Genomic DNA, 26,317 nt, shown 5'->3' on the forward strand with positions numbered 1-26,317 from the left:
CCTCCTGTGATCCGTGCAGGGCCAGCATCCCTGGGGACCGAGGGCCCAGTGGCCCCTGTGACCTGTCCCCCATGCTCCCTGGCTGCCTGGGGGATGCTGTGTCCCAGAGTGGCTTCGTCACCTGCCTCTACCTTGGCGAGGGCACAGTGGGTCCTGCAGGGAGCCCAGCTGCGGGGGAATTGGCTGCAGCTTGGCGCTGAGCTCTGGCTCCCCGCTGTCCTCAGGGCCGCTGGTGAGAACCCGCGGGCCTTCGGCGCCTGGCATGGGGACAGGGCAGGTGCGGTTCCCAGGCACTTCTGTGTCAGGTTCTTGGAAATGGGGCCTAGAGTCCCCTGGGATGGTTAAAAAAAAAGTCCTTGAAACAGGTGGGTAACAGGAGGCAGTTCCCCTCGAGGGTCTCCAGAGAGGAGCCCGAGAGGTCTCCAAAAGAAGGCCCCCTTCACGGGGACCTCCGAGTCAGGAGTCACCTGCAGCCGGTGTCAGAATAACAGGGGGTCAAAGTGCAGCTCCTCCCCCAGGAGAGGCTGGGGCGGGGTCCTGCTTTTCTTGTACCAGGGCTCCCCAGCCCACGGTGTGGGGTCCACACAGGGCAACCCCTGGCCAGGGCTGCAGACCTGCAGGGCCTGCCTCCAGGAGGCCGGGGGGCTCCTCGCCGGCCCGGCCCACCCCGGCCCTCCTGCCCACCGTTTCCTGTGGTCATGTATTTGGGCCTGTGGGGTGATCACCTGGGCTGACCCTCACTTGCCCAAGGACACCCTGAGCTCCGGCGCCACCTCCCGGGAAGCCGGGCCCAGGGGTATCACCCCCAGCACCCACCTGAGGTCTCAACAAGGCCCCGGACTCAGAGCCCAGAGGCCTGTGTTCTTCCTGGACCCAGAGCTACAAGCCCGTTTATGTGTCTCTTGAAACTTGGGGGCCCTGAGCGTTGTGTCCCAGCCTGAGGGGATCTGGTTTGGAGTGAATGCTGTTAAAGGGCTGAAGGGATGCGGCGGGTTCCCCAGGTGCAGAGAACAGAGCTGCGGCGCTCATCCTGGCCTGCAGAGGGCGCCACCCTGGGCCATAAGCTGTTGTCATGGAGACCTGTGGTCATGGAGACAGTGGTGCCCGCCACCTGGACCAGGGCTGAGGATCTTTCAGAAGCAGCAAGTCTGCATTTTTAAGTCATGGGCGAGGCTAACGGAGTGGGCATGCAGCTGGACAGTCCCACCAGCCCCTGCTTGGTGGCCCGCTCTGCGCTCTCTGTTGGAAAGGGCTTTCTACGCTCAGGCCACTCAGCCGACGCTGACCTGATGGCGCTGACCTTGGACTGGACGCGGGGTGAAGTCCAGGAGATGCGGGGTGCACTGTCCACAGCCTACCTGGGCCCCTTAGCAGGCGGGTGCTGCTGTGTTCCCACCCGTGACCAAGTGTGGTGACATCACGAGGAGGGCCCAGCCCCCGTGACGTCCGGCTCACTGCCCCGTGGCCTCCTGCAGAGTGGGTAGCCTAGTGCCACCCCACAGGGCCCATGGCTGCCCCACCTGTGCCACCAGGAAGCTAAACCGAGGGCCGCCCGCCGTGGGAAGCAGACGGAGCCTTGGCAGGCGTCGCATCTCCAGTGGGCTGTGGCCCGGCCTGAGGACTGGAGGTGGCGGCAGGGAGTGGGACACTCTGTGCCCGGATTGCTGGCCACGTGTGGGCCTGGAGCGCCCCTGCCCATCACAGAGAGGACCGGGATGGCCCAGCCACTGGCCAGGCTGGGAGGGAGCCATCTCGGCCCCTCACACGGTGACCTGAGCCCATGGGACACTGAGAACCGTGACACTGAACTGTCTTTGCAGACCACCAGGGTGCACCCCAAAAACAGGAGCTGGGGCTGCCGAGCACGCGGCCCCCTGCAGCCTACGCCTGTCAAAGCCGCCTGCCACGTTCCTGTCACTGGACAGTAACTGCCAGCATGGCCCGCCCAGCCTGTCCGAGAAGGGCTGCTCAGGGGTGTCCAGCGCTGGCCCGGGACACGGACCTGGCCTGCTGGGGTGGAGTCGGCAGAACACCCTGGGCGGAGGCGCGGTGCCGGGCCCTGAGCAGGGGCCCTTCCTGGCTCACGGGCCTCATCTCCATGGGAGGCAGAGAGCAGGGTGTCCCCCGCCGTGTTCTGTGGTCCTGTGGTCCATCTGGGACTTGGGGTGACAGAAGCAAGATGGTGTCCAGACGGGGACAGCTCATGCTGCAGTGCTGCAGGGTCATCGGCTATGATCCTCACCCCAGAGCCACCTTGGGCCTGTCCCTGACACCTGCACTGCCTGCGAGCCACAGATCCCGGCCCTGTTGGGTCCTGGCCTCGGGGTTGGCTGGGTGTGGCCTGGGTCCCCAGCGGCCCTGTGACAAGCACGTCTCTCAGAGGCCTCAGTGGCTCAGGGACAGTGGATGGCACAGGCACAGCGTGGCCGGCCGTCCCTGGGCTCCCTGGCCTCCCAGACAGTACCATTGCCACACGCATCCCTCTGAGTGCCTTGGGGAGCCGGCGCCTGCGTGGCCGCCGGGGCGCTGCCTGCGGGGAGGGGTCTTGAGAGCTGGTTCCTCTTCCCCAGGTATCTGGTACAACATCCTCAGAGGCGTTGGGAAGCTGGCCGTCATCATCAACGTAAGTGACGCTGGGGACCTTGCAGACCCAAGTCCTGCCCAGCCGCGGCAGGCCGTGCCCCCCGAGGCTGAGCTGGGCCCCCACCTCCGGCTGCAGCCCTCGGCTCCTGGGACAGGGTAGCCTCTCTGGAGATGTCCCTGGATCTGGGGCTGGGCACTCTGGGGAGGAATGGCCGTCCCCAGCCTTTCCTGCAAACTGGCAGGGAGGTCCCCCCCCCGCCCACCCTGCCCACCCTGCGCCCCGCACAGACCCGCCCCAGGGTCCTGAGAACCAAGGAACAAGAGGCAGCAGGGAGGGACAGTGACAGAGACCCAGGATGGAGAGCCAGCAACCTCGCTGCTGCTTTGGGGGGCTGATCACACACACGCGCATGTGCGCGCGCATGCACACACACTCACGCACACTCTCATGCACGCACATTCACACACACGCATGCGTGCACAGTCACACATGTGCACACTCAGTCGCACATGCACATGTGCACACACATGCACACACACACGCTCAGGCCTGCTCTTTAAAGAAGGCTGGGGGCGGCCGAGACTGGTGAGGGGAGAAGCCCCTGGGCGCCTCCCCAGCTGTGGACAATGGTGCCCCTGGGTCTCCTCCTGGCGTGGTGGACCCTCCCTTCCCAGCACTCGGTGTGCCCTCCTGGCTTCTCCCGCAGAGCCGGCCTGTGGGTTCCGAGTGGCACCACCTGGGTCCCCGCAGTCCTCCCCTTAGCCTCCTGTGGAGGTCGGCCGGACCCTGCCTGTGGATTCCCCTGCCCCAGGTCTAGCTCTGTCCCGCTGGCCAGCACCTGTCTCAAAACCCGAGACTGAATCCCGGGCACATAACCCAGGCAGCCACTGAGTGTCCACAGCAGAGGAGCCCAGGGCCCTCGTCCTGAACCCTGCAGCCAGTCTGCCCAGCAGCTGACACCTTGTGAGGGGCAGGGTGCTCCAGGAGCAGGGCCTAGGCCTCCATCCCCACCGGGCGAAGGCACTCTAGCCTCAGAGCCCGGCCTCCCTCCTGCCAGCCAGCTGCTCCCCAGATGGCGGCTTCAAAGGCTTTGTTGAGGGGAGGTGAGCACAGGGCACACCTGTGGCCGTCTGTCCCACCTTGGTGAGTGAGCGCAGAGCCCGAGCTTAGGGCTTACCTTGATGGGGCTGGGACCCTGAGGTGCAGCCCGTGTGCTGGAGGGGGTGCTGTGAGCAGGTGAGGACACTGGACAAGTGTTAGCATCTACCACTCAGTGGGCTACTAGAACTTTCCAGACCTCTGTTCTCTTTCCCATGCCAACCCACCAGTGCCCACACAGCCCCTGGAGGTGGGGACTGTTAGGGCCCGTCTTAGAGGAAATACAGCAAGGGCACAGAGAGGGCAAGTGACTTCCCCAGAGCTACACAGCCTGTCAGAGGCTGCTGGGCTTCGGGTCCTGCTCTTGGATTACCACGAGAGCAGGCCGTGATGGACTGAGCTGGGCAGAGTGGCACCCAGGAGGCGGGGGGCTGTGCTCAGGGGGTGTCCTCTTTAATAGGAACACAAGAGAGGCACGGAGAGGTTGGGGGATTTGCCACACAGTGGAAGGCAGGCAGCGTGCCCTTCCCTGTGCCTTCCTGCTGCGCCCAGGAGGCTGGCAGGGAGCCGACAGGGCACGCCGACCCTCCTGGGGCCCTGCTCACCCGCTGTTCCCGGGCCAGGCCTTCGTGATCTCCTTCACGTCCGACTTCATCCCGCGCCTGGTGTACCTCTACATGTACAGCCAGAACGGGACCATGCACGGCTTCGTCAACCACACGCTCTCCTTCTTCAACGTCAGCGACTTCCAGAACGGCACAGCCCCCAGCGACCCCCTGGACCTGGGCTACGAGGTGCAGATATGCAGGTACCACTCCCAGCGGCTCTCTTTGAAGAGCCAGTTCAGTGGGTTTCTGGGAAACTCAGGTTTGAGCCAGGACTCTTTCAGAAGCAAGTCACAGAACCACTCAAACTTGTTTAAAAAAAACATGCCTGGGGGACATTGGAAGGGGGCACTAGTTAGGTATAATTAAGAGGTCCGTGATAGCTTCAGGTGTGGCTGGATCCAGGAGCTACAGTCTGCCGTTAGGTCCCACACTGGCACAGCCTCCTTGATTTGCTTCCTCTGTGTCAGCGTCAGTTTCTGGCAGGCAGACACCCTCCACCAGCAGCTTCTGCCTTATATCTGTCTGCTCGCAGTCCCCACGGGGAAACCTTCTCTGTTCTAATAGAAAGCCCTGGTGTGAGTCTTGCAGCCTGTCTTGGGCCACATGCCTATCCCTGAACAATAGCCACGGCCAGGGCTCCAGGACTCTCGCTGGCCAGGCCTGGGGAGGGGTCGCAGTCAGGAAATGGGGATCTTAAGGAAACCTGGGGCGTTGTGGCTTGAACAAGGCCCCCGAGGAGGGGCAGGGCAAAGCAGGGGCGTCTGGACACCAGGCTGCCGCTCTTGGCCTCCAGGTCAGGTGCTCAGGGGTCGCAGGGAGAGCAGCTCGGGGATGACTGAGGCAGAGCCCAGATGCCCTGCACCAGTGCTGGGGACCTCAGTGCCCGGAGGGGGGGGGAGGCAGGGCGTGCAGAGGAGGGCTCGCCTGGGGAGGGACAGAGGGTCCCAGGGGTAGCTTGGCCCCTCTCCTGCCCCTCCTCTGGGGCCTCCGCCTCCACCCCACGCCCCGGAGCTGGCTCTCCTGCCCCCGGCCGTTGAGCACATGGAAGGGGCTGGGAAGGACCGCTGGGGCCCGTGGTGCTGGCAGTCACAGAATAAAATGGACATGCTTATCCCACGTGCCCCTGTCCAGGCAGGGCCTGCGCACTCGGGACCCCCCAGCCGGGTCTGCCAACCAGGGGACCATTTCCAGTTTCAAACACCCGCCCGCGCAGCTGCTTCTGGTGCACAGGGGCGGGTAATGCCCCACAGGCTCTTCAGCCATGCCGTGCCTGTGGACAGCCTTTCCCCAGGATCCTGGGCAGGCTGGGGGCAGGTGCCCAGCATCACGGAGCCCATGCCGCGGGGCAGGGGAAAGATCAGATCCCGGGCTCAGCTTCCACAAAACGTCACGCCGTCAGAAAGCTGAGAAATTTCAAGGGGAGTTGTCTTTAGGCAGGCCTGTCAGTAGGCGTCCAGGGGACCTTAGTCACAAGAAAGTCCCAGGATGACTGGCACCAGCTCGCCACCTGCTGGCCTCCTCCGGAACTGCACCGGGGAGCTGGCAGCCAAGGAGGGCTCTGGGGACCCTGGCACCTGTGTGCAGGAGCTGACTGCAAAGGCTGGCCTCCTGGAGACTGCCAGGGCCACCCTGTCACACGGCACAGCACCTCTTGTGTCCCCGTTGAGATCCCGTGCAAGCCGACGCTCAACTCAAGTAGAATGGAGGATAACGGTGAAGAAGCAAGATGCTCAGAGACACGGTCTCTTTGTCATCGCTGAGGACTCATGTGGACATTGTTGGGCGAGAGGAGAAACTCAGTGGGCTGGAAAGGCCTGGGTGGCGGGGTCCCAGGCCCTGGACAGGGGAGCCGCTCCCTGTGCCCTCACATGAGGGTGCCCAGCCACGCGGGGAGCAGGCTAGGGCCTGGCTGTTAGGACCCACAGAGACAGACCATGGGCGCGGCTGCCCCTCTGCCTCTGCCCGGCGCAGTCTTGGGCCGTGGTACTGAGGGCTCCCCACCATCACAGCCACGTCCAGCTCCTCCCTGAGGAGCCACTGGCCAGAGGGACAGCAGAGTCTGGTCAGGGAGTGGCAGAGGTGGCATGGTGGTGTGGAGAGCCACGTGACCCAGAGAGGAAGGCCCATCTCCCGAGGGGGCCCAGGTGGTTGTGCGCTGGCGGGGGCAGAGGTCAGCACAGGGGCAGGAGGGGTCCAGACACAGCTGCAGGTAGGTTTTGGGGGGAGCGGCTGAGAAGGGAGAGCTGCTTCTCCCCTTTCTTCTCCCCCTGCCAGCGGCTCTATGGAGCCCAGTGGGTGGAAATGTAGACATCTCCGTGAAGCCCGCGCTAGGCCAGAGGCCTGGTTCACCCATTTTCGTAAGATCAGGCGAGGCAGGCAGCAAGCCAAGGAGGCCGATTTAAAAGGCCGCCAAGCGAGGCTTTTTTAGACTCACTGGATCAGACCACAGAGTGGACAGGAGAGGGTCTGAGATTTTATGGGGCTCACGGCAGGAAGGCGGGGGGCTTGGGAAAGGAAAGAGGATTTTTAGGGTCCCTTGTCCGGCTGGAGTTGGTCAGGGAGCTGGCTGAACTCCAGGATTGGCCAGGGGTCCTGCTGATTGACAGGTGCTAGTCAGGAGATCTCGCTGATTGACAGGCATTCCTGCCGGCGCCTGACTGATGTTTCTTTCCCTCGCGGGCTGCTTTGTTCTAAGTCACCGCCACCCACCTGACAACTTCTACAAACTGCTACATGGATAAATGTTTGTGAGAAACTAGTCAGGGTGTGTCCAGCACCTGGAGTGCCGATTTCTTCCCGGCCAGTGGCCATGTAAGATAGGGCAACAAGAAAATAGGGAGTTTATCCACGTGGACTCTTGCTGACAGTCCTAACCGTGGTGAGGATTTCTGGAGAAGCTTAGCTAAGGTGTTTTTTGGGGGGGCCCTACAGACACAGGTCCCCACAGGCTCGGGGCATCTCCAGGTCTCTGTAGAAGAGTTGGGACAGTGGTAAGGCCTCGGGGGACCTGTGTGGGGCCTGCTCTCCCTGTGGGACACCCAGGGGCACTGTCTAAACCCGACCAGGTGGAGGGGGACATGTGCGACTCAGAGCTGCTGAGGGATGACCGGGAGCAGCAGAGGGTTGTGTCCCCTGTTGGGGTGCTGCGTCGAACCCTCACTCCCTTGGCCTCAGAGGAGAAGTGGTTTCCAAACCGTGTTCCGTGGACACCTCCTGGAGTTTGGTGGAGGCCAGGGGTGGACTTGAGGGCAGGCCACCCCATTCCCACGTGGGGCCCTGGGGTTTCAGGAGAGATCACTTTTTAAAAAGGCTCTACTGTTCCCAAGTCTGGAAACTTGTGAACCAGAGGGACACGGAGCTCACCTCTGGAGGCCACAGCTGGGCCCACAGGGGCACACCCTCCAGCAGGCACAGACGCCCCAGGCTGTGGGCCAGGCCCCCCACCTTCCCTCCCGAGCTGCCCAGAGCCCGCGCCACGCCTAAGACCTGCCTCCCCCGACAGGTACAAGGACTACCGCGAGCCCCCGTGGTCGGGGCACAAGTACGACGTCTCCAAGGAGTTCTGGGCCGTCCTGGCAGCCAGGCTGGCCTTCGTCATCGTCTTCCAGGTGTGTCGCCCTGTCCCCTGGAGGTTTGAGGAGGAGGCACTTGGAGAGTGCCCGGTGCCCACGGTCAGTGCCGGGCTCTGGAGACCCCTCCAGGCACGCGGAGATGCTGCTCTGGGACGCCCGAGAGGGACGCCCGGCCAACCTCGGCACTCGCAGCCCCCCTGAGGGAACCAGGAGGGACGTGCGCCTGCAGGGCTCTGGGCCCATCTGGGAGGGTGGGTGGTCCTGAGAGCCTGCAGGAAGGGGAGGCCGCACCCCGTCCTGCCTTGGTCTCCACATTTCAGCACAGTGGCCAGGAGACCAAGGGCTCTCATGACCCTACCCCCAGCAGTAAAGGGACCTGGCCCCTCCAGCCAGTCTCTGGGGAGGGGGACCGAGATGACCCCTGAGGCCAGAGGGCCGTGGAGCAGGCCAGAGGACTGGCGGCTAAGGTGGCACGGACGCCCCGAGACACGTGGGCACCTCCGAGACTCTAGCCACCTGCGTCCTGGTGGGAGGATGGTCCGGCCAGGAAGGTGGTGGCCCAGAGCCCAGAAACAGGAAGCTCCAGACCTGGGTTCTGCCAGCTCTGCCCTCCACATGCCCCAGGGGTGGGCAGTCCCCACTCCGAGCTCAGAGCCCGTCCCGCCAGAGCCCGGGGCCAGGGTTCCTGGCTGTGGGAGGCCCCTCAGGGAAGGGGCTGAGCAGGAGGCATTCTGGCCACAGTGGGGGCTGCAGCAGCCAGAAGGGGGGCAGCTGTGGGCCACCGGCCTTGTCCCAACAGGGGCCACTTTCTCAGCTGGAGGGACATTCAACCAACAATGGGATTTCTGGTTTTTCACAAAAACCAACTTAACCCACATCCTGGCCTCCAAAACGTCCCATCTGAGGCAGCCAATGTCAGCCATGGTGACAGTGCAGGGCCGGGGTGCAGCAGACCGGCTGGTGCTCCGGAGCCCCTTCCCTAAGGCCCCAACACTCACGGTTACATTTGGTGACACGTGAGCCATTTTTGCTTTGCTTGTGAAGCCTTCCAGCCGAGGCACCAGAGTTATTCAGGGAAGTTTTCAATCCATATTCACTCAAGAAAGTCCACCCAAGAGGGGCACAGTGGGGTGCAGAGGCACACGCCTGCAATCCCAGCAACTCGGGAGGCCGAGGCAGGAGGATCACAGGTTGGAGGCTAGCCTCAGCAATTTAGTGAGGCCCTGTCTCAAAAAGAATAGACGGGGATGTGGCTCAGTGGTCGAGCACCCCTGAGTCCAATTCCCAGTAACACCGCCCCCCAAAGAAAAAAAAGTTCCACAGGAATTCCTGGAGGGCCTGTGGGTAATTATTGCCTCACTTAGACCTTCTGGGAAACGGACACCCAGAGCAGCCAAGGGCTGTGCCCAGGCCAGGAGAACAGGCTGGGGCTCTATCAGGTGGGAGCAGGGAGAGAGGTAGGGCAGGTGACAGGTAGGAGCAGGGAGAGGGGTGGGGCAGGTGACAGGTGGGAGCAGGGAGAGGGGTGGGGCAGGTGACAGGTAGGAGCAGGGAGAGGGCTGGGGCAGGTGACAGGTGGGAGCAGGGAGAGGGGTGGGGCAGGTGACAGGTGGGAGCAGGGAGAGGGGTGGGGCAGGTGAGAGTAGGAGCAGGGAGAGGGGTGGGGCAGGTGACAGGTGGGAGCAGGGAGAGGGCTGGGGCAGGTGACAGGTGGGAGCAGGGAGAGGGGTGGGGCAGGTGACAGGTGGGAGCAGGGAGAGGGGTGGGGCAGGTGAGAGTAGGAGCAGGGAGAGGGGTGGGGCAGGTGACAGGTGGGAGCAGGGAGAGGGGTGGGGCAGGTGACAGGTGGGAGCAGGGAGAGGGGTGGGGCAGGTGACAGGTGGGAGCAGGGAGAGGGGTGGGGCAGGTGACAGGTGGGAGCAGGGAGAGGGGTGGGGCAGGTGACAGGTGGGAGCAGGGAGAGGGGTGGGGCAGGTGACAGGTGGGAGCAGGGAGAGGGGTGGGGCAGGTGACAGGTGGGAGCAGGGAGAGGGGTGGGGCAGGTGACAGGTGGGAGCAGGGAGAGGGGTGGGGCAGGTGACAGGTGGGAGCAGGGAGAGGGGTGGGGCAGGTGACAGGTGGGAGCAGGGAGAGGGGTGGGGCAGGTGACAGGTGGGAGCAGGGAGAGGGGTGGGGCAGGTGAGAGTAGGAGCAGGGAGAGGGGTGGGGCAGGTGACAGGTGGGAGCAGGGAGAGGGGTGGGGCAGGTGAAGGTGGGAGCAGGGAGAGGGGTGGGGCAGGTGAAGGTGGGAGCAGGGAGAGGGGTGGGGCAGGTGAGAGTAGGAGCAGGGAGAGGGCTGGGGCAGGTGAAGGTGGGAGCAGGGAGGGGGTGGGGCAGGTGCACAAGAAGAGCAGAGAGTGGTCAGGCGCGGCAGGCGGGTGGGGCGCCCTTCCCAGTGGCATCCTTCCCGCCCTGTGGGTGACGTCCCTCTTGCAGAACCTGGTCATGTTCATGAGTGACTTTGTGGACTGGGTGATCCCGGACATCCCCAAGGACATCAGCCAGCAGATCCACAAGGAGAAGGTGCTCATGGTGGAGCTGTTCATGAGGGAGGAGCAGGGCAAGCAGCAGCTTCTGGACACGTGGATGGAGAAGGACCGCGAGGGCGAGGAGCCCTGCAACCACCACAGTGCCACGCCCCGCCCCGACGGCGGCCCAGGCCGGGGCGGCGCGTACCGCGGGGGCATGCTGTAGCTGCGGCGCTGCGGGCGGCAGCTTCCCGACGGGGGCGCCCTGGGGTGGGCGCACTTTGCCCCTCCAGGGCCCTGTGGCTCCCAGGAACATGGAGGGCCATTTTCTGATGGGACATTTTTCTCTCTTCTTTCTGTTTTTCTCCTGTTTTTGCACAAAGCCATTATGCAGGGATTTTTTTTATCATGAGTATTCAAGGTGAACCAACGTGATGGCTGGTGGTGGGCAACAGCAGGCCAGGGCGGGCGCTTCGCAGGGCCCTCAGCGGGCCAGGGTCCCCTTCACAGTGGCGAGAGAGCAGAGGCCCTAGAAATGATCTGTTCCTCTGACCGATGCCTTAAGACAGGTGAAAGATGGTCTCCACGGCATCCGGCCCCAGCTGGAGCCAGGTTTGGGGAAGGACAGAGAGGCTGAGAGGGACTGTGGGGACGCAGCTCCCAAACGGGTCACCTGGCCGGCCGCAGGTCAGAGAAGCCCAGGACTGTGATCCTGACTCCTCCGGTGAACGCGGAAGCTGAGGCACTCTGCTCAGAGAGGTGCCTGGCCCTGGCCACACAGGGGCACGGGGGCTCCCGTCCATCCTTGGAGCCCAGGGGTGCAGGTGTCCTGATTAAGCCGTAGCTGACCAGCACCCCTGCGCCAGCCTCACACCCTGGGGTGCTGGGCTGACATCAGTCGAGGCCCTTTTGTGAGATGAGACCAGGGTGACAGGGAGGTGGGCAGGGGAGATCACCTCCAAGGTGATCTGAAGGAGGTTCAAGGACATCACCAAGTCCTAAGGCTTCTGAGAGTCATTCAAAGCTTTAGAATACTTCTTGGTTTTGTTTAGTTGTTTAAAACTAAACTGCGGGATGTGGAGGATTTTTTTTTCTGTAGCTCAAGGTGGAAGTTTATTAGTTAACCAAGTATCATTGAGAGGAATTTCAAATACTGTTACTACCAAAGATTTTTATTAATAAAGGCTTCTATTTTGGTAACATTTCTCTATATTTACTCACGGGAATGTCTCTGATGGACAATTATCATTTTAAAAGCTTGTAGATAAAAAAAAGTTCTCATAAATGATATGAGTGATCTAAATTTGCACTGGTTATACTAACCAATTATCTGAAATTTCTCAAGCACCAAGAAACAAAACGTTTCATCAAGGCTAAGGAGAAAATCTCCATGGTGTGTTTGAGCGTTTCCTGGTGGTGAAATTGACATTCCTGCAGTTGACTGGTGGTGATCGGAGCCCCTCCAGGGACAGGTCTTCCTTATTTGCTAAAATCAAACTGATGCTTCTATTTTCTCTTGTACAGTAGGAGTTTCAAATGGAGTTTTTGTATATAAATATTGTGTTAAGAATTAGGTGACTACCAAAATTCCTTTTATGGAATCCATTTTTTAAAAAACTGAATGTACACAAATCCACAGAGGACTGTGGCTGAATATTCATTTAAATAAATTTGAAAACACAATGCTCTCCTTACTTGAGTGCTGCCTTCATGACCGGTGCCCCAGGACACTCCAGAGGCTCCCCAAAGTCGGCGACATGTCCTCGCTTGAGGCTGCACGTTTGGGTGTGATTGACTAGGAAGGTGTGTTTCCTGTGCAAGTTGTCCTAGGTGTTCCTGGGACTTCAGCTCCGGCGTGTGTGTCCGCGTGCGAGTGTGTGGCTGCACGGGCTCATGTGCGTGCCCAGGCCTGTCTGTGCTCACGTGTGCGAGTGCGCACCCGCTGGCGTGTTTGTGGCCTTGCCTCTGCTGGTCCCGGGCGTGCGCACGCGTGCGCGCCCGCACTCTGGGCCTGCGTGCAGCGGCGCGCGTTTGCTTTGGTGGTCTCGGGCTTCGCACCGTGGAACCCACACACCTGCCAGCGCTGAGTGCGCACGCACGTCCTGGTGTCCGCTCGCGGGAGGTGTCACGCCAGCTCACTAGGCTCTTGCGGGCTCCTGAATCCACAACCCAGCACGTTGGTACTTAACTCAGTTAAATTTCCCAAACCTTTTGGGGAGCCCCCTTGGATTGCCAGGGTACTCACGTGGCCAAGCGAGGACACTTTAAGCGCCACCCGTGGTCACCATCATGCCAGTAAAGCCTGGCGACGCTTACCCCCAGCACCCGGGAGCCGCGGCCCCGCCGTGGCCTCCGGCGCCCCCTAGTGCCGGCGCGGAGCTCACGTCCAGCGCGCCGCGGGGGAGGACACGCCAGGTGAGGCCGGGACGCAGCGCTCGGGGGCACGGCCGTGCGCGGGGAGGGGAGCTGCCAACAGGCGCGCCCCTTCCCTCTGGGATGACCCTGCGGAGGGAGTCGGATGCTGGACCAGAAAACTAACCCTGGAACCGAAAGATTGGAGAAGGAGGAAGGGATGCTCAGGACGAAGTGGCAAGGGCTCTGAGTGTCAAGAGAGTGGCCTAGTTGGTCAGCGAAGCCCTCGCGACATGAGCAAAGAGGAGCCACAAACAAAGCCCTCAGGTCTGACCTCCTCGGTTCCCCCAAAGAACCGGGTCAGGCAGAGGGAACTGTCGTGCAGAGGTCCCGAGGCAGAGAGTAGGTTCCAGGAGTGGGGGGTGCCGGTGGGGGTGGCCAGAGCCAACTCGGGAAGGACAGGGCGTGCTGATCTGTGTGGCAGCGGGTGGAATAGGAACCGTGGGCCTGGCCGAGGGTTCGCTGCCTTGGCAGCTGTAAGGTGGCCCTTCAGCGGGAGGCGATGCAGAGAAAGGTGTAGAGAAATGCAGGCCCCCGGTGCTGGGGCCTGGGGAGGGCCAGGGCAGAGAGACCCAAGGACCTGGGACCTGGCCATGAAAAAGCCTCGGCCAGCCAGTGCCATCATTTTAGATGGGAACAGAGATGGCCAGGGCTCTGCTGCCCACATGGCTACATGACCTTCCTTCGGTCCAGACTCGGGCACCAAGGACCACTGGAGTCTCTACAGCGGGTCCTGGGGCCTCGTGGTTGGGAGGTAGGTCCCAAGGCCTGGACTGGCCCAGCTGCACACAGCCCTGGAAGAGGGATTGAGCCCCAAGGGTGGAGGCTGCTCCCACGGTGGGCTCAGCACTTGTTAATTTTTTTAGTTAATTTCCCACATATTTTTTTAAATCCAAGGAAATATACATCCAAAATCCAGATTCGCATGTTCTACTGAAAAGCCACTCACCTGATTCTGCCCCCCTGCCATGGTGTCACGCTGGTATCTGACAGCTGTCCTCCAGCTGCCCCACTGCCACCCTCCCCCCCCCGCCAGGCATGACTGTCCACAGGCTGGGGGACAGCTGGGGCTGGCCCTCCTGGAGTCACCGGCCTTGCTACATAAGCCTTGGGCCAAGGTCCCTGTCCTTGGTTCAGGACCAGCTGTGGGAATCCCTGGAACACCTTAGCCAAGGTCTGTGCCTGGGACAGGGCAGTCCCCACCTAAGGCCGAGATCAGAGCCTGCCCCACACACCCCAACTCCCACATACACTCATCTACAGGTCTCCAGGAACCACTCGTGAGTCCCTAAAATGACCCCACCACAGGGGGTCTGTCACCATGCATCAGACAGTACTAATGTACCTGTCCACGTTGTGTGGACACCACAGGAAAAAAGGAGACTGAACACTTGACAGGCCAGGAGGGGGCACCTGGTACAGCGCCAGGCACAGGCAGGGCCAGGAAGTGCTGGGTGAATAGGGAGGGAGCAGGTGATGGGTGAATGGATGGGTGGGCGGGTGGATGGACAGATGGGTGGATGGATGGAAGGATGGGTGGATGGATGGAAGGATGGGTGGGTAGATGGGTGGATGGGTGGATAGATAGATGGATGGGTGGATGGACAGGTGGATGGATGGATGAATAGATGGATAGATGGGTGGATGGATGGATGGATGGATGGATAGATGGATGGGTGGGTGGGTGGATGGATAGATGGACAGATGGATGGGTGGATGGATGGGTAGGTGAATGGGTGGGTAGCTGGAGGATGGGTGGATGGGTGGAGGGGGGATGGGTGGATGGATGGATGGGGTGGGTAGATGGGTGGATGGGTGGATGGATGGATGGATGGATGGACGGGTGGAAGGCAGACAGACTGGCAACTTGGCCTTCCGCCCTTCAGCTGAGTGGACCTCAGGCTCAAGCTAGCCCACGAGCCAATGGAAGGAGCATGGGGGCACGTGGAGGGCTAGCTCCATGCTCACACAGCCCTGCTCGTCACAGCCTGTGGAGAAGGGGGTGTCTGGAAGCCCTGGAAGCCCTGCCTGGGCCAGCACAGGCTCCTTCGGGGTCTCCCCAAGTGGGACGGTTCGTGCTGCCCCTGCCAGGAGCCTGCCGGGAAGGCGGCCACAGGGAAAGGCTGTGTCCAGCAGGCGCTCAGGTCTGACCCCCTCGGTCCCACCAAGGAACTGACTCTCTGTTGTTTGTTCCCTGCTTCCCCCCCACACACACACACACTTTATCGGTGAGTACAGCAGTCACCAGAGTGTGGCAATTAACTTCTCTGCAACGCAGCGTCTGTAGCCGGGACTGAAGCAGACCGCCGGGGCTCCAGAGGTGTCTGCCCTCCCTGTCCCTCCCAGTCACCCCCATGCTGATGTCCAGGGAAGAAACGACCTTGCCTGCTTCTTCCTGCTGGTGGCTGCTGCCCCCTGCTGGCAACCTCGGGAGCTGCTCTTGGGGAGGGACGAGGAGTCGGCAAAGGACCACAAACCCCACAGCTTAAGACAACCCAAAAGCATTACCCTGTGGCTCCGTGGCTGGGATGTCTTGCGTGGGCCTCGCTGGGCTAAAGTCAAGGTGTCAGCAGGGCTGGTTTCCCTGGAGGTCCAGGGTGCAGCCTGTGCCTAGCCTTGCCCAGCTGCGGGGAGGCCCCTCCAACAAAAACCAAAATACTTTTGAAGGAAACCGAGGATTGAGGATCTGCGGATTCTGGAGACAGTCCCTCTGCAGAAACCAGAGAGACCAAAGCAAACAGAGAAAGAGGCAGGAAGGTCACCCTGGGAGGGGCTGAGGCGGAACGGGGAACCCGGAAAGGGAGACGCCTGCAAGGTGCTCACTCTCCTGTCTGCCTTTCTTGGAAAGGCACCAAGTGAGAGAAAAATACACAAACACAACCCGTCAAAATCGCGATGTGCAGGCCGGGGCGGAGAGCTCTGTGGGGCAGCTTGTGAGTGGCCTTCAGGGACTCACAAGCCCCGAGCCCTATAAAAGTCCCCCCTGCAGGGGTCAACACACTGGAACCACCAGTCCCCCCAGCTAGAAAGAACCTCACCTCAACCTGCACCTTACCTTAAAGACCAACGTAAAGGGGGTCATGGATTTATGCAATTATACAAGAAAATAGAAAAAAAATGTGGGGGTCTAAGGTTAGGCAAAGAGATCTGAAACTTGCTACCACAATCCATAATGGGAAAAAGCAATCAGTCAGACCTTGTCAAAATAGGGAAGTTGCACTGTGGAAAGCCACCGGGAAGACAGAGCCAAGGCACAGAGGTGGAGGCCGTGGGGCCGACTGAGGAAGGAGTGTGCCAACAGAGCCCCATCACAGTCCCGGCCTGCAGTTTGTTTGAAAATGTCTTTGAGTGTTGCTTAAAGGCCAGCTGGGTACTTGGAGCCTCTCCCCTCACAAGAGGTTCCTTGTTCACCTGCTGCTTCCCAAGGCTCGCTCTCAGCCTCCTTCCCCCACTCTTCCACGTCCCACTGCCCCTTAGTGGTGGACACCCTGGACTGAGCCACAGGCCAGTTTCTCTGCCTCTCTCATGGATGACCTGATTCTGTAGGTGCTTAAAATACCATTTATCTGCAGAGGACTCCCAAAATTCAATCTCTGGCCCAGATCTCCGTCCTAACCCTTGACCTGCCCAACAGCTCTACCGAAAGGTCTAATAGGCACCTTGTGCCCCTAACCAGCCCTCGCTCTTCCTCCCAAGCCTGCCCCACCCCACCCCTTCCCTGCTTCAGTCCAGGAAGGCACCAGCCTTCAAACCCAGCAAAGCCTCCTACTTCCTCTTGGTTACACCCCTGCCCCAAGTCCAAAGAAGACTGGCTGCTGTGTTCTCAAGCTCCTGCTGTGCCTGCACCCCCTGGTCCGGGCACCCCCATCTTTGGTGGGGGTGATTGCAGAGTGTCTTGACTTCTACTGGTTGATCAGAGGGACTCTGTAAAGATGTAATTCAGTGTTCAAAATCCAAAAAGTGGCCAGGCACGGTGGCACACACCTGCGGCTCAGGAGGCTGAGGCAGGAGGATGGTGAGTTCAAAGCCAGCCTCAGCAAAAGTGAGGTGCTAAGCAACTCAGTGAGACCCTGTCTCTAAATAAAATACAAAATTGGGCTGGGGATGTGGCTCAGTGGTCAGGGCCCCTGAGTTCAATCCCCAGTACCCCCTCCAAAAAAAAAAAAAAATAGCCAAAAAGTGGAAACAAATTAAATCTTCCCCTGAGAGAAATTGTGACTGAGCATGAGTTCAGCCTGTAGAAGGAGGTTCCAAGCTGAACCAGGAAACAGCCGGTCCTCTACCACGAACAGGCAGATCCACAGACAGAAAGGTCAGCGGTGCTGGGCTGGAGCGGGGAGGGCCCCTGACAGAAAGTGCCGGAGGGGTTCCTGCTGGTGATGGAAGTGCTCCAGGATTAGACCACAAGGAACACCTTGAGCCGAACCCTCCCAAGGGGTGAACTCTATGACCTGGATTTTAACCCCACTAAAAAAACGTCAGGGTAACTCAGTTGGTCTCACCCCTCTGTCCACACTCTGCAGGGAAACTGAGTCCTGGGCCAAGGCCCCTCCTCACTGACACCCTCCTGGCACCCACCACCTCTCCCCACAAGGCCTGCCTCTTGCTGCTCCTGGGACCTCAGCCCTGTGCCCCTTGGTCCGTGTCCCACAGGGAGGCCCCCTCTGCCCGCTGGCCACCGTTCTCTCCTGTTGCATTGGGAATGGACACCTAGTATCGGCATGTTTCCGGGGTCCGCTGCGCTCGCTGGCATCTGGAATGGGTGCTCAGAGCAGGGCGAGGAGGGCCCCCACCACCGACGACACCTGTGTTGGCTTGTCGCTGGGATGAGGACACTGTACCTCCTGTCTTGCCATTTCTAACCACAGCCACCCCATGTGCAAACACGGCCCGATTGCCTCCCTGGTCCTCAGCTGACCTGGGGATAGGACAAACCTTTCCCCAGCCCCGACAGAAGGCCTCAAGGGATGATCTCGTGAGTAGCCCCAACTTTAAAAGTCAGATATTCACACCTTCAAACCAAAGAAACCTCTCAGTAGTGTCCTTTGGGTTTTTTCCTCCCCCACACAGAAGATGCCCCCGGATCCCTACAGAACGCACTTCCAAGCTTGGTGAATGTTGGTGTAGAACGGTAACAGGTCTGACGTGACGTGGCCTAGCAACCGTACACCCGGGGGCTCGCGGTTGCCGCCCCAGCACACAGCAGGGCTGCGCCGCGCTTGGCAAATCCACCACCTCCCAGACTTGCCCGCGCAGGCTCTCAGGGACCCACAGCGACCCGCAGGGCGCAGGCGCAGAGGCCGTCGCCAGCCCAGGTGGAAAAGGCTTCGGCGCGCGCCATACGCCTGCGCAAAGCCTAGAGCTCTCGCGAGAAGTTGAGCCGGAAGACTGACGGTGACTTCCGGGTTTGGATCGGAAACCAGAGTGCCGGGGGCTTGGTGGGCGCGGGGCGTGCAGGCTGCTCGCCGGCGCCGCCATGGACCCCTTCCGGGTGCTGCTGCACTCGGTGTCGGCCGACCTGTCCAGCGGCGAGCTGACCGAGCTCAAGTTCCTGTGCCAGGGGCTAGTGGGCAAGAGGAAGCTGGAGCGCGTGCAGCGCGGCCACGAGCTCTTCGAGGTGCTGCTGGAGCAGAAGGACCTGGAGGCCGAGCACACCGGGCTGCTGCGCGACCTGCTGGCCTCGCTGCGGCGCCACGACCTGCTGCAGCGCCTGGACGACTTCGAGGCGGGGGCGGCGGCGGGGGCCGCGCAGGAGGAGGCAGGTGAGCGCGGGGGCCCAGCCGCGGGCGCAGGGCCGGTTCGCCCCTCAGTGGACTCCAAGTCTCTTGGCTCCTGCTCTTTGCCAGGTGTTCTGGGAACCACCCTGGGGCAGGAGTGGCAGATGGGCAAACCCAAACCCAGAGAAGGCAACCCACCCGAGGTTGCCGGGCCTAGATGCCCACCCCTGGCCTGCAGTGTTTTCCCCACCCCCACTTTTTCCAGGTGAATTAGAAAACTCACTGAAGAAAAAGGACCTGAGTGACCGGGTGGGGTAGAGTGGAGAAAATGGGCAGAGGTCAGATAGCCTGCTGCATCCGGTCGTCCGCCTCCGGGACCGTGCCCCGCTGACCCCCTTCCTGGCCGTCGAAGACCAACACCACCCCTTGGTAGCTCTGACCCAGTGTTCCCACGTGCCACCGACGGCACACTTGACTTGTTCGTTTGTGAGTTAGATTTCCCATCTTTCTTGCCATCTTTCAGAAGAGAGGACAGTGGCTCACAAGTGTAAGTTCTTGCCTAAATGCACAGCTGACAGCAGATCTGGGATGCACCTAAGGCCGTCTGGCCTGGGGTGGGAGGTGCAGGCTGAAGTCTGAAACTGGAAGTGCTGTGAGAGCCAAAATGTTTTGAGAAGCCACAAATGGAAATTTTCATGCACAAAGTTATTTACAATGTTGTATAGAGTTACCTTCAGGTTTAAATATGAAGCATAGATATGAAAACAAGAATTTCATGTGTGTACTTGGGTCTTCCCCAAGATACCTCATGACACTTATGCAGGTACTCAGAAACCAGATAAGGTTTTTGCCCTACACTGCCTTTTCGAAGGAGTCCACTCTGAGCAGCCCCTCTCCATTCTCCCCTTTGGCTTGCTGGGGTGCCAGGAGTAAGAGACCAGTGTATACCTAGGGTCCCTCAGCCCCTGGGCCTGGGAGTTTAGTGCTTCAGGGACACCCTGCATACTACAGGCTGTGGCCTGGAATCAACCGATCAGTCAGTCTGCCGGACAGTGCGTAAACAGGTGACACGGTGGGTGCGCTGCGCTGCACTGTTGAGGGCTGTCGGTTAGAATTTCATACACACACAGTGTTGGACAAATAGAAAGGATCAGAAAAAATGATGTTTTCAAGGATATTTAGCAATGAGGAAAGTGTTGATAAAGGACAGCCTCAAAAATAGACTCAGTACCTTTTTTAGATGACACGTATATGTCTGTGTTTGATATTAACTGTAGTCTTGTAATTACTGTGTTGGAGGAAACATACCAGGTCGACAGCAGTTCAGAGTGGGTTGATGCTGTGTGTGGTGCACTTTTTCCTACAAAAGGCGGTTTAACATCATGGTCTCTGGCACAGGGTGACAGGGTTTTGAACCGCAGCTCAGTCAGTTTCTAGCTGTGTGACACCAAGATATTCACTTAACATCCCTGTGCCTTAGTTCCTCGTCTTTCCGAATGATCACAGCAACAAGTGCTTTCAGGGGGCTGGAGGAGTGGGCTCACCTGCTGACAGTGAGAGCAGCTGTCTGGTACCCTCCCGCACTGCCTTGTCCTGCCTGCTCCCCTACACACACACTCCTGAAGCTGCTTATTGGGCTCATAGCGCTCTGCTTTCTGATCTCAGTAGTGGCTTTGCAGCAGGGAGTGGAGTAGCCAGGGACCAAAGTCTAGCGGTCAGTTGGTGTAGCTTCCAAAATAAGAACTAGGGTGTGCACTGTTGTCCCGGGACTGCCATGACAAATTTCACAAGCTTGGAGGGTTAAACTGTAGGAATCTATTATCATGTAATCTGGAGGCCAGAAATCTGCAAAGGTCAGGTGTCGGCAGGGGTCACGTCCCTCTGTGGCTCTACCGACCAGTCCCTCCTTGCCTCTCCCAACTTTGGGTGACTCCCAGCATCTTTAATCTGTGGCCGCGTCCCTCCAGCTCTGCCTGCATGGTCACTAGATGTAGGGCCCACCCAGATAATCCAGGTGAACTCCTCTCAAGATGTTCCCTTACATCTGCAAGGATCTTTTTTTCCAAATAACATTTTCAGTTCCAGGGACTTGAGTAGACATAGCTTCAGGAGATTGCCCTTCGACTCGCTGCAGATTAGGACTGGGAACAGCCCCACTTCCTTCTCAGCTCCTCCGCCCCTCAGTTCCCCTGTCCTAAGCAGGCAGCTCACTGAGTCCCACGGGGGCTGCCTTGGGAATTGAGGTTAATCTCAGGCTCTCTGTGACAGTCCCTGAGCTTCTCGGTGGCTTTCACCTCCGTGCAGGCCTTGTGTGTAGGTAATCTGCCTGCTCAGCACTCGGGTCAGCCTGGAGAATCCTGTGGGCGTCAGGGGTGCTCCCCGAACCTCCAGTAAGTCTTGTTCTTTCCCCCCAGATCTGCACGCAGCCTTCAGCATCATATGTGATAACGTGGGGAAAGACTGGAGGAGACTGGCTCGGCACCTTGGAGTTTCTGACGCCAAGATCGATGGAATTGAGGAGCGATACCCCCGCAACCTGGCAGAGCGGGTGCGGGAGTCGCTGAGAGTGTGGAAGAGCAGCGAGCGGGAGAAGGCCACAGTGGCCGGCTTGGTCGAGGCGCTCAGGGGCTGTCGGATGAACCTGGTGGCCGACCTCGTGGAGGAGGAGCAGCTGGCCCGGCGGCTCCAAAACGGGAGTGACGCTGTGTCCCCAGTGCAGTGGGACTCAGACGCTCACACCTCAGAAGCTTCTTGATGGGGCTGCCATTCTCCTTGGGGACCATGGGAGGGACTTGATTCTCTGTACCATGCCCAGCACTGGGCAGTCCCATCAGGAGCCAGGCAGAGGGCTCCCCCTCAGAGCCATGCTGCAGCTTCACAGTTAAAGCTGCGTTTCCTGAGCCCTTCCTCTGCCAGGCGGGGCCTGGAGTGCGGGTGAGGGAGGGGGCTTCTGTCATCTTCACTCAGTGAATGCCAGCCAGAGACTCGCAGCTTTGGGCACAAAGGCACTGGTTCAGATTGAGTCCTACCTGTTGTTCTTCAGGTGAGGAAACGGGCTGGAGGGAGGTCAGAACCGGGACAGCGCATCTGGCTCCGGAGAACGGCCTTCTAACCAGCGTGTCCCACTGTGACTCCACCGTGGACAAAAGGCACATTTTGTCCCATTCTTTGAGGCGACAGGGTAGACCTGGACACCAGCACGAGGTGCTGTCCTGGTCCAGGAGTCAGGACACCTGGCTAACTTACAGAGCGGCGACAGCAGGGCTGTGAGGGTGACCACAGTGACGCCTGTGGAGTGCTCCCAGGAACTGGTGCACAGCCGAGCTCCGCCAGGGTCAGTTCTCGTGAGGAGCCGGTTCCCGGGTCGCAGGTGGCTGTTCTGTGTCAGAATTACCATTCAGGCGGTCATTGGCCTAGCAAGGGGCAAGACCCTGGACCTCCAGAGCCCTCCACTGAAGCCAGTGCCTTTACCTGGAGCCCTCCAGGCGCCTCTGGAAACCAGTTGGGTCAAGAGCCTGTTTCCTGAAGAGGTCACGTCACAAAGAATTCCCTCTCCTGACGATGACTTTCTCACGTCACGTATTCTGAGGGGTTCGGTCCAGCTGGTGTCAGCAGCTCGTCCTGGGCTCTCCCTGTGGAAATGGCGGCAGGATTATCTAATAGCTCGCTCACCACTAGCCAGAGTATTGACCTAAGCAAAAGGTGATCTGCAGAAGGCAGGTCTGCCACCTGTGGGACCTGCCTGCGCCTGCCAGACATGGTCATGGTTCCGGAATGTTCCCCAGGAGCTCCCACGTTGAAGACTGTTAGCAGTGTCCAGGAGTGGTGCCTTTACCAGGAATGGGTCGGCCAGGTGTGTGGCGCAGGGACTTGGGCGGCGGAGGCAGGGTTAGAAGCTTGAGACCAGCCTCAGCAACTGAGCAAGGCTCGATGCGACCTAGGAAGACCCTGTCTTGAATTCAAAGGGTAGGGATGCAGCTTGGTGGTTAAGAACCCCGAGTTTGAGACCCAGTACCAAAAAAGAAAAGCGGCATGGATCATGTGGCTTTAACCTCACCAGTGGGTTTATCCGTTTAGCGTGTCTAATGGTTTAGGTGTGAAGTGTGCCCCCCAAGCTCCTACGTGAGACAGTGCAAGGAAGTTCCGAGGTGAAATAGTTGGGTTACATGAGTTTTAACCTAATCAGTGTGTTGATCCCCTGATAGGGGTTGACTGAGTGGTGACTGTGAGCAGGTCGGGTGTGACAGGACAGGTGGGTCCCTCATGGTGAGCTTCTGTTTGGTCCTTGGTGAGAGAACTTTCTCTCTGCTTCCTGACTGTCCTCTCCTGAGCTGCCTTCCTCCACCACACTCTTCCACCACGATGTCCTGCCTCACCTCCGCCCAAAGCAGTGGAGTCCGCTGTCTAGGGACTGAGACCTCCTAAACCGTGAGTGCCAAATAAACTTTTCTTCCTCTAAAATCGTTCTCGTCCAGTCTTTTGGTCGCAGGGCAAAAAAGCTGGGCTGAAACACGTTGGTACCGAGAAATGGGTTGATGCTGTGATTAATGGTTCAGAAGCTTTGGAGCTTTTTGGAGTTTGTGGGAGCAATTTGAAAAGTTTAGAGATGCAAACTGGAAAAGTTTTAGATTGTTGTAAGCCAGGCTCAATATGCGGTTCTGGTGGGAGCTCAGAAAACCAGGATGCCAAGAGGCTGCAGGCAGTGAGCCTGCTCAGGAGGCCTCAGAGCAGGAGGACGACTCTTGGAAATGGGTCTAGAGGCCGTTCACAGGACGCCCTGGCCAAGAAGACACCAGCATGTGTTCCATGTCCTGAGACTTGGTGAGGTTGAATCCAGTCTGGCAGTAGAAATCTCTAGGCAGCACAGCTTTCGTGTGGAGGCGTGGGTATTACCGGCAGCTTCTAGCCAAGTTTATTGTGAGAATCGGGAACAGAAAGCAAAAAGATTTTAAAAACTTGCAGTTTGGCCAGAAAACTTTGAGTAAAACCGAGGTCAAGGAAGGTGTGGTGTTGAACACAATACAGCTGCTAAACACTAAATACTTTACCTAGAAACACTAGGAAAGATGGTTCGAGGGCATCTTAGGAACTGGCAAGGTATCACCCATCTGAGGCTCAAGGGTGTAAGAATAAAAATTCCTTTGTTTTGAGACCAATGGACATCCTGCTTGTACAGGGGCCCTGGGAAGTTTTTCAGCATGCTCAGCCCCCCAGCACTCAGGCTGCTGCCGCCAGGATCCCCAGAGGCTCGGCTGCTGCTCGAGGTGGTGGCAGACCTCGGTGTCAGCACGTGGTGCTGGTTTTGCAGGATGCAGGCTTCTGCTGAGCTAGCACGTGGGAGGCCAGGCAAGGTGCTGAGGTCAGAGCCCTGTCACTGCGCAGGGACGAGAGGGAGGCTGTGGAAGTGAAGCCAGCACTGTAGTGAGGACCCCAAGGTAGGCCAGGAGTGGGACTGTCTGCTGAGAAAAGCTGCAGGCAATGGGTAGAGGCAGCCCAGCAGAGTCCCCACAGGCTGCGCCTGCTAAGGCCAGGAGCCGCGCCGCACCGGCCCTGTGGAGCCCACATCCTGCCGCCACACGCCTGGGTGCCAGGCGTGGACTCCAGGGTTCCGTCTTGGCACGGCTGGGCTTCAGGCTCGCTTGGCCCCCATCTCTCTGCATCCTCACTCTTTTCTTTGCCGTTGTGTATGGGGAGCATTTGACACACTTTTGATTTTTTTTTTTTTTTAAACAGGCTCACAGCCAGGAGTCTGCCTTAAATCTCTGAGATAACCTGGACTTTTCAGCAATGCTGAAACTATTAAGAGTGGGGATTCACCAGATGTCGGGGTGCACACCTACAATCCCAGCAGCTTGGGAGGCTGAGGCAGGAGGAGCGCAAGTTCAGGGCCAACCTCAGCAATTTAGGGAGGCCTTAAGCAGTTTAATGAGACCCTGTCTTACAAAAAAAAAAAATCAAAAAGGGCTGGGGATGTGGCTTAGTGCTGAAGTGCCCTGGATTAATCCCTGGTCCTAAAAAGAAAAAATAAAGCAAAAAGACCTAGAATTCATGGGAGTAGACTGACGTTGCGTTGTGAGGTGAGCGTGCCCTGTTTTTCAGGGCAGGGAGAGTGTTACAGTCTGAACCTGGGCTGTTCCCAGATGCTTAGGTGTTGAGAGCTTGGTCCCGGGGCAGCAGTGTTCAGAGGTGGGCTCTTGGGAAGCGACTGGATCCGCGGGCTCTGACCCCATGGGTGGAACACTCCGTGTGGTAGATTACGGGGAGGAATGGAAACTGTAGGTGGGGGTAGTGGTGGCTTGGGTGGAAGAAGTAGGTCCCTGGAGGTATGTACTGGGGACTGAGTTTGGTGTTTTCTTTTATTTCTTTATTGTACTAGGAATTGGGCCAGGGGCACTCTACCAATGAGCTACATCCCAGCCCTTTTTATTTTTTGAGACAGGGTCTCACTAAGTTGCTTAGGGCCTCACTAGGTTGCTAAGGCTGATCTCAAACTTGGAATCCTCCTGCCTCAGCCTCCCAAGTCACCAGTACGACGGGCATGCGCCCTGTGCCTGGCCTCGGAGACGGTGTCCGTCCCTGGCCCCTTGCTCTCGCTTGCTCTCTCCTGCCTCCCTCCCAGCTGCCCGGAGCTGAGAGCTTTCCCCCACTGTGCCCTCCCGCCATGGTGTTCCCTCGGGAGGCAGGTGTTTGGGTCGGTGGTGCACCCTGCGGTCGCAGCAGTCAGTGAGACCCTGTCTCAGGACTGAAAGGTGGGAGCACCCCAGGCACAGTGCAAAAAATTTTAAGAAGCTGAGTGGCCATTCTTTGTCCCAGTTGTCCATGTATGACCTTGGGGAAGCCACATGTGCCATGCTGTGCCACCTTGGCTTTGGAGGGCTGAGATCTCGGCCAAGGTCCTGCCCCATTAAGCTCTGGGCTCCTGCCCTTGCCCTCCGGGCCTCCCAGGATGCGGTTAGCCCAGGGGAGGAGCAGGACTTTGGAGCAGATCCGGGCTCCCTCCTGGCCTTTAGTGACCAGTCTTGTGACTTGACTCCACCCAGGATGAGGCGTAAGGTGAGTCCCCACACTCAAGTCCTCTGCTGGGCCACGCTGCTGTCCACACTCCCAGAACGGGGAGGAGATGGGCCAGCTCCTGGCAGCAGAGCAGGGAGCTTAGTGACCTGGGGCGGGCTTGCAGAAGACACTGCCCAGAAGGTGGGACTTGGAGCCAGACGGGAGCTTCCCCTTGTGCAGCCACCACCACTGGGTGCTGCAGACACAAGGCTGCACTGAAGGTAGCCGGGCACAAGTCCCCGGGAGGGCGAGTGTTAGGCCCGTGTGGCTCCGTGGCAGAGGCTGGCCTGCCTGCCAGAGCCGAGGGTCCCTCTCCAGAAGGGCCAGGGAAGCCTGGGAGAGTGTTGACGGGGTGACGCTGCCTGCTGCGTTTTCATTCTCTAGAAAGTGCTCCACAGGTGGAGAAATTGGTGGCACCTGGCCGGTGTGGGACAGGAGCCATGGAGCGCATGGCCTGTGGTCTGGCCCGGTTCAGGTCCAGGCTCTGCCCTCGGGGTCCTAAAGGGCCGGCAGTAAATAGCAGTTGCTTCCCACAATCTGTACGCCTCGTTTCTCAGACACCTTAAAAACGAGGGTTTGGGGGGGCTGGGTTGTGACTCAGCGGTGGCACTTGTCTTGCCTGTATGAGGCGCTGGGTTCCATCCTCAGTGCCACATAAGGATAATAAAATAAAGGTACTGTGTCCATCTACAACTAAAAATTTAAAAAAAAAAAATGAGCAGCGGGGCCTCCCCTGACCCCCATGGCCAGCCTGGGCAGCTCTGCC

General features: G+C 59.3%; 2 protein-coding genes across 7 annotated transcripts in view; both read left to right on the forward strand.

Annotated features, from left to right (window-relative positions):
• ANO1 (anoctamin 1) overlaps window positions 1-10,855 on the forward strand; it is a 127,218-nt gene extending 116,363 nt beyond the window's left edge. For all 5 annotated transcript variants that reach the window (XM_081278728.1, XM_081278730.1, XM_081278727.1 and 2 more), the window contains 4 exons: window positions 2,571-2,623; window positions 4,306-4,490; window positions 7,793-7,898; window positions 10,338-10,855. In XM_081278728.1, coding sequence (XP_081134854.1) covers window positions 2,571-2,623; window positions 4,306-4,490; window positions 7,793-7,898; window positions 10,338-10,595 — 602 coding nt within the window. In that variant the 3' untranslated portion in view covers window positions 10,596-10,855. The remainder of the gene's footprint in view (window positions 1-2,570; window positions 2,624-4,305; window positions 4,491-7,792; window positions 7,899-10,337) is intronic.
• A 7,318-nt stretch (window positions 10,856-18,173) lies between these two features.
• FADD (Fas associated via death domain) lies at window positions 18,174-24,681 on the forward strand. Of its 2 annotated transcripts, XR_014018960.1 has the most exons (3): window positions 18,174-18,543; window positions 20,913-22,926; window positions 24,232-24,681. XR_014018960.1 is itself a non-coding variant. In XM_081267731.1 (2 exons), exons 1-2 carry the CDS (start codon window positions 18,258-18,260, stop codon window positions 21,251-21,253), a joined length of 627 nt encoding a protein of 208 aa, XP_081123857.1. In that variant the 5' UTR covers window positions 18,174-18,257; the 3' UTR covers window positions 21,254-22,996. The 2 variants fall into 2 exon arrangements, 1 of the variants encoding a protein (XP_081123857.1); XM_081267731.1 differs by lacking the exon at window positions 24,232-24,681 and having other exon boundaries at window positions 20,913-22,996.
• The last annotated feature ends 1,636 nt before the right edge of the window (window positions 24,682-26,317 follow it).

Source organism: Spermophilus citellus, assembly GCF_964194105.1.
Source record: "Spermophilus citellus genome assembly, chromosome: 2".
Taxonomy (NCBI): domain Eukaryota; kingdom Metazoa; phylum Chordata; class Mammalia; order Rodentia; family Sciuridae; genus Spermophilus; species Spermophilus citellus.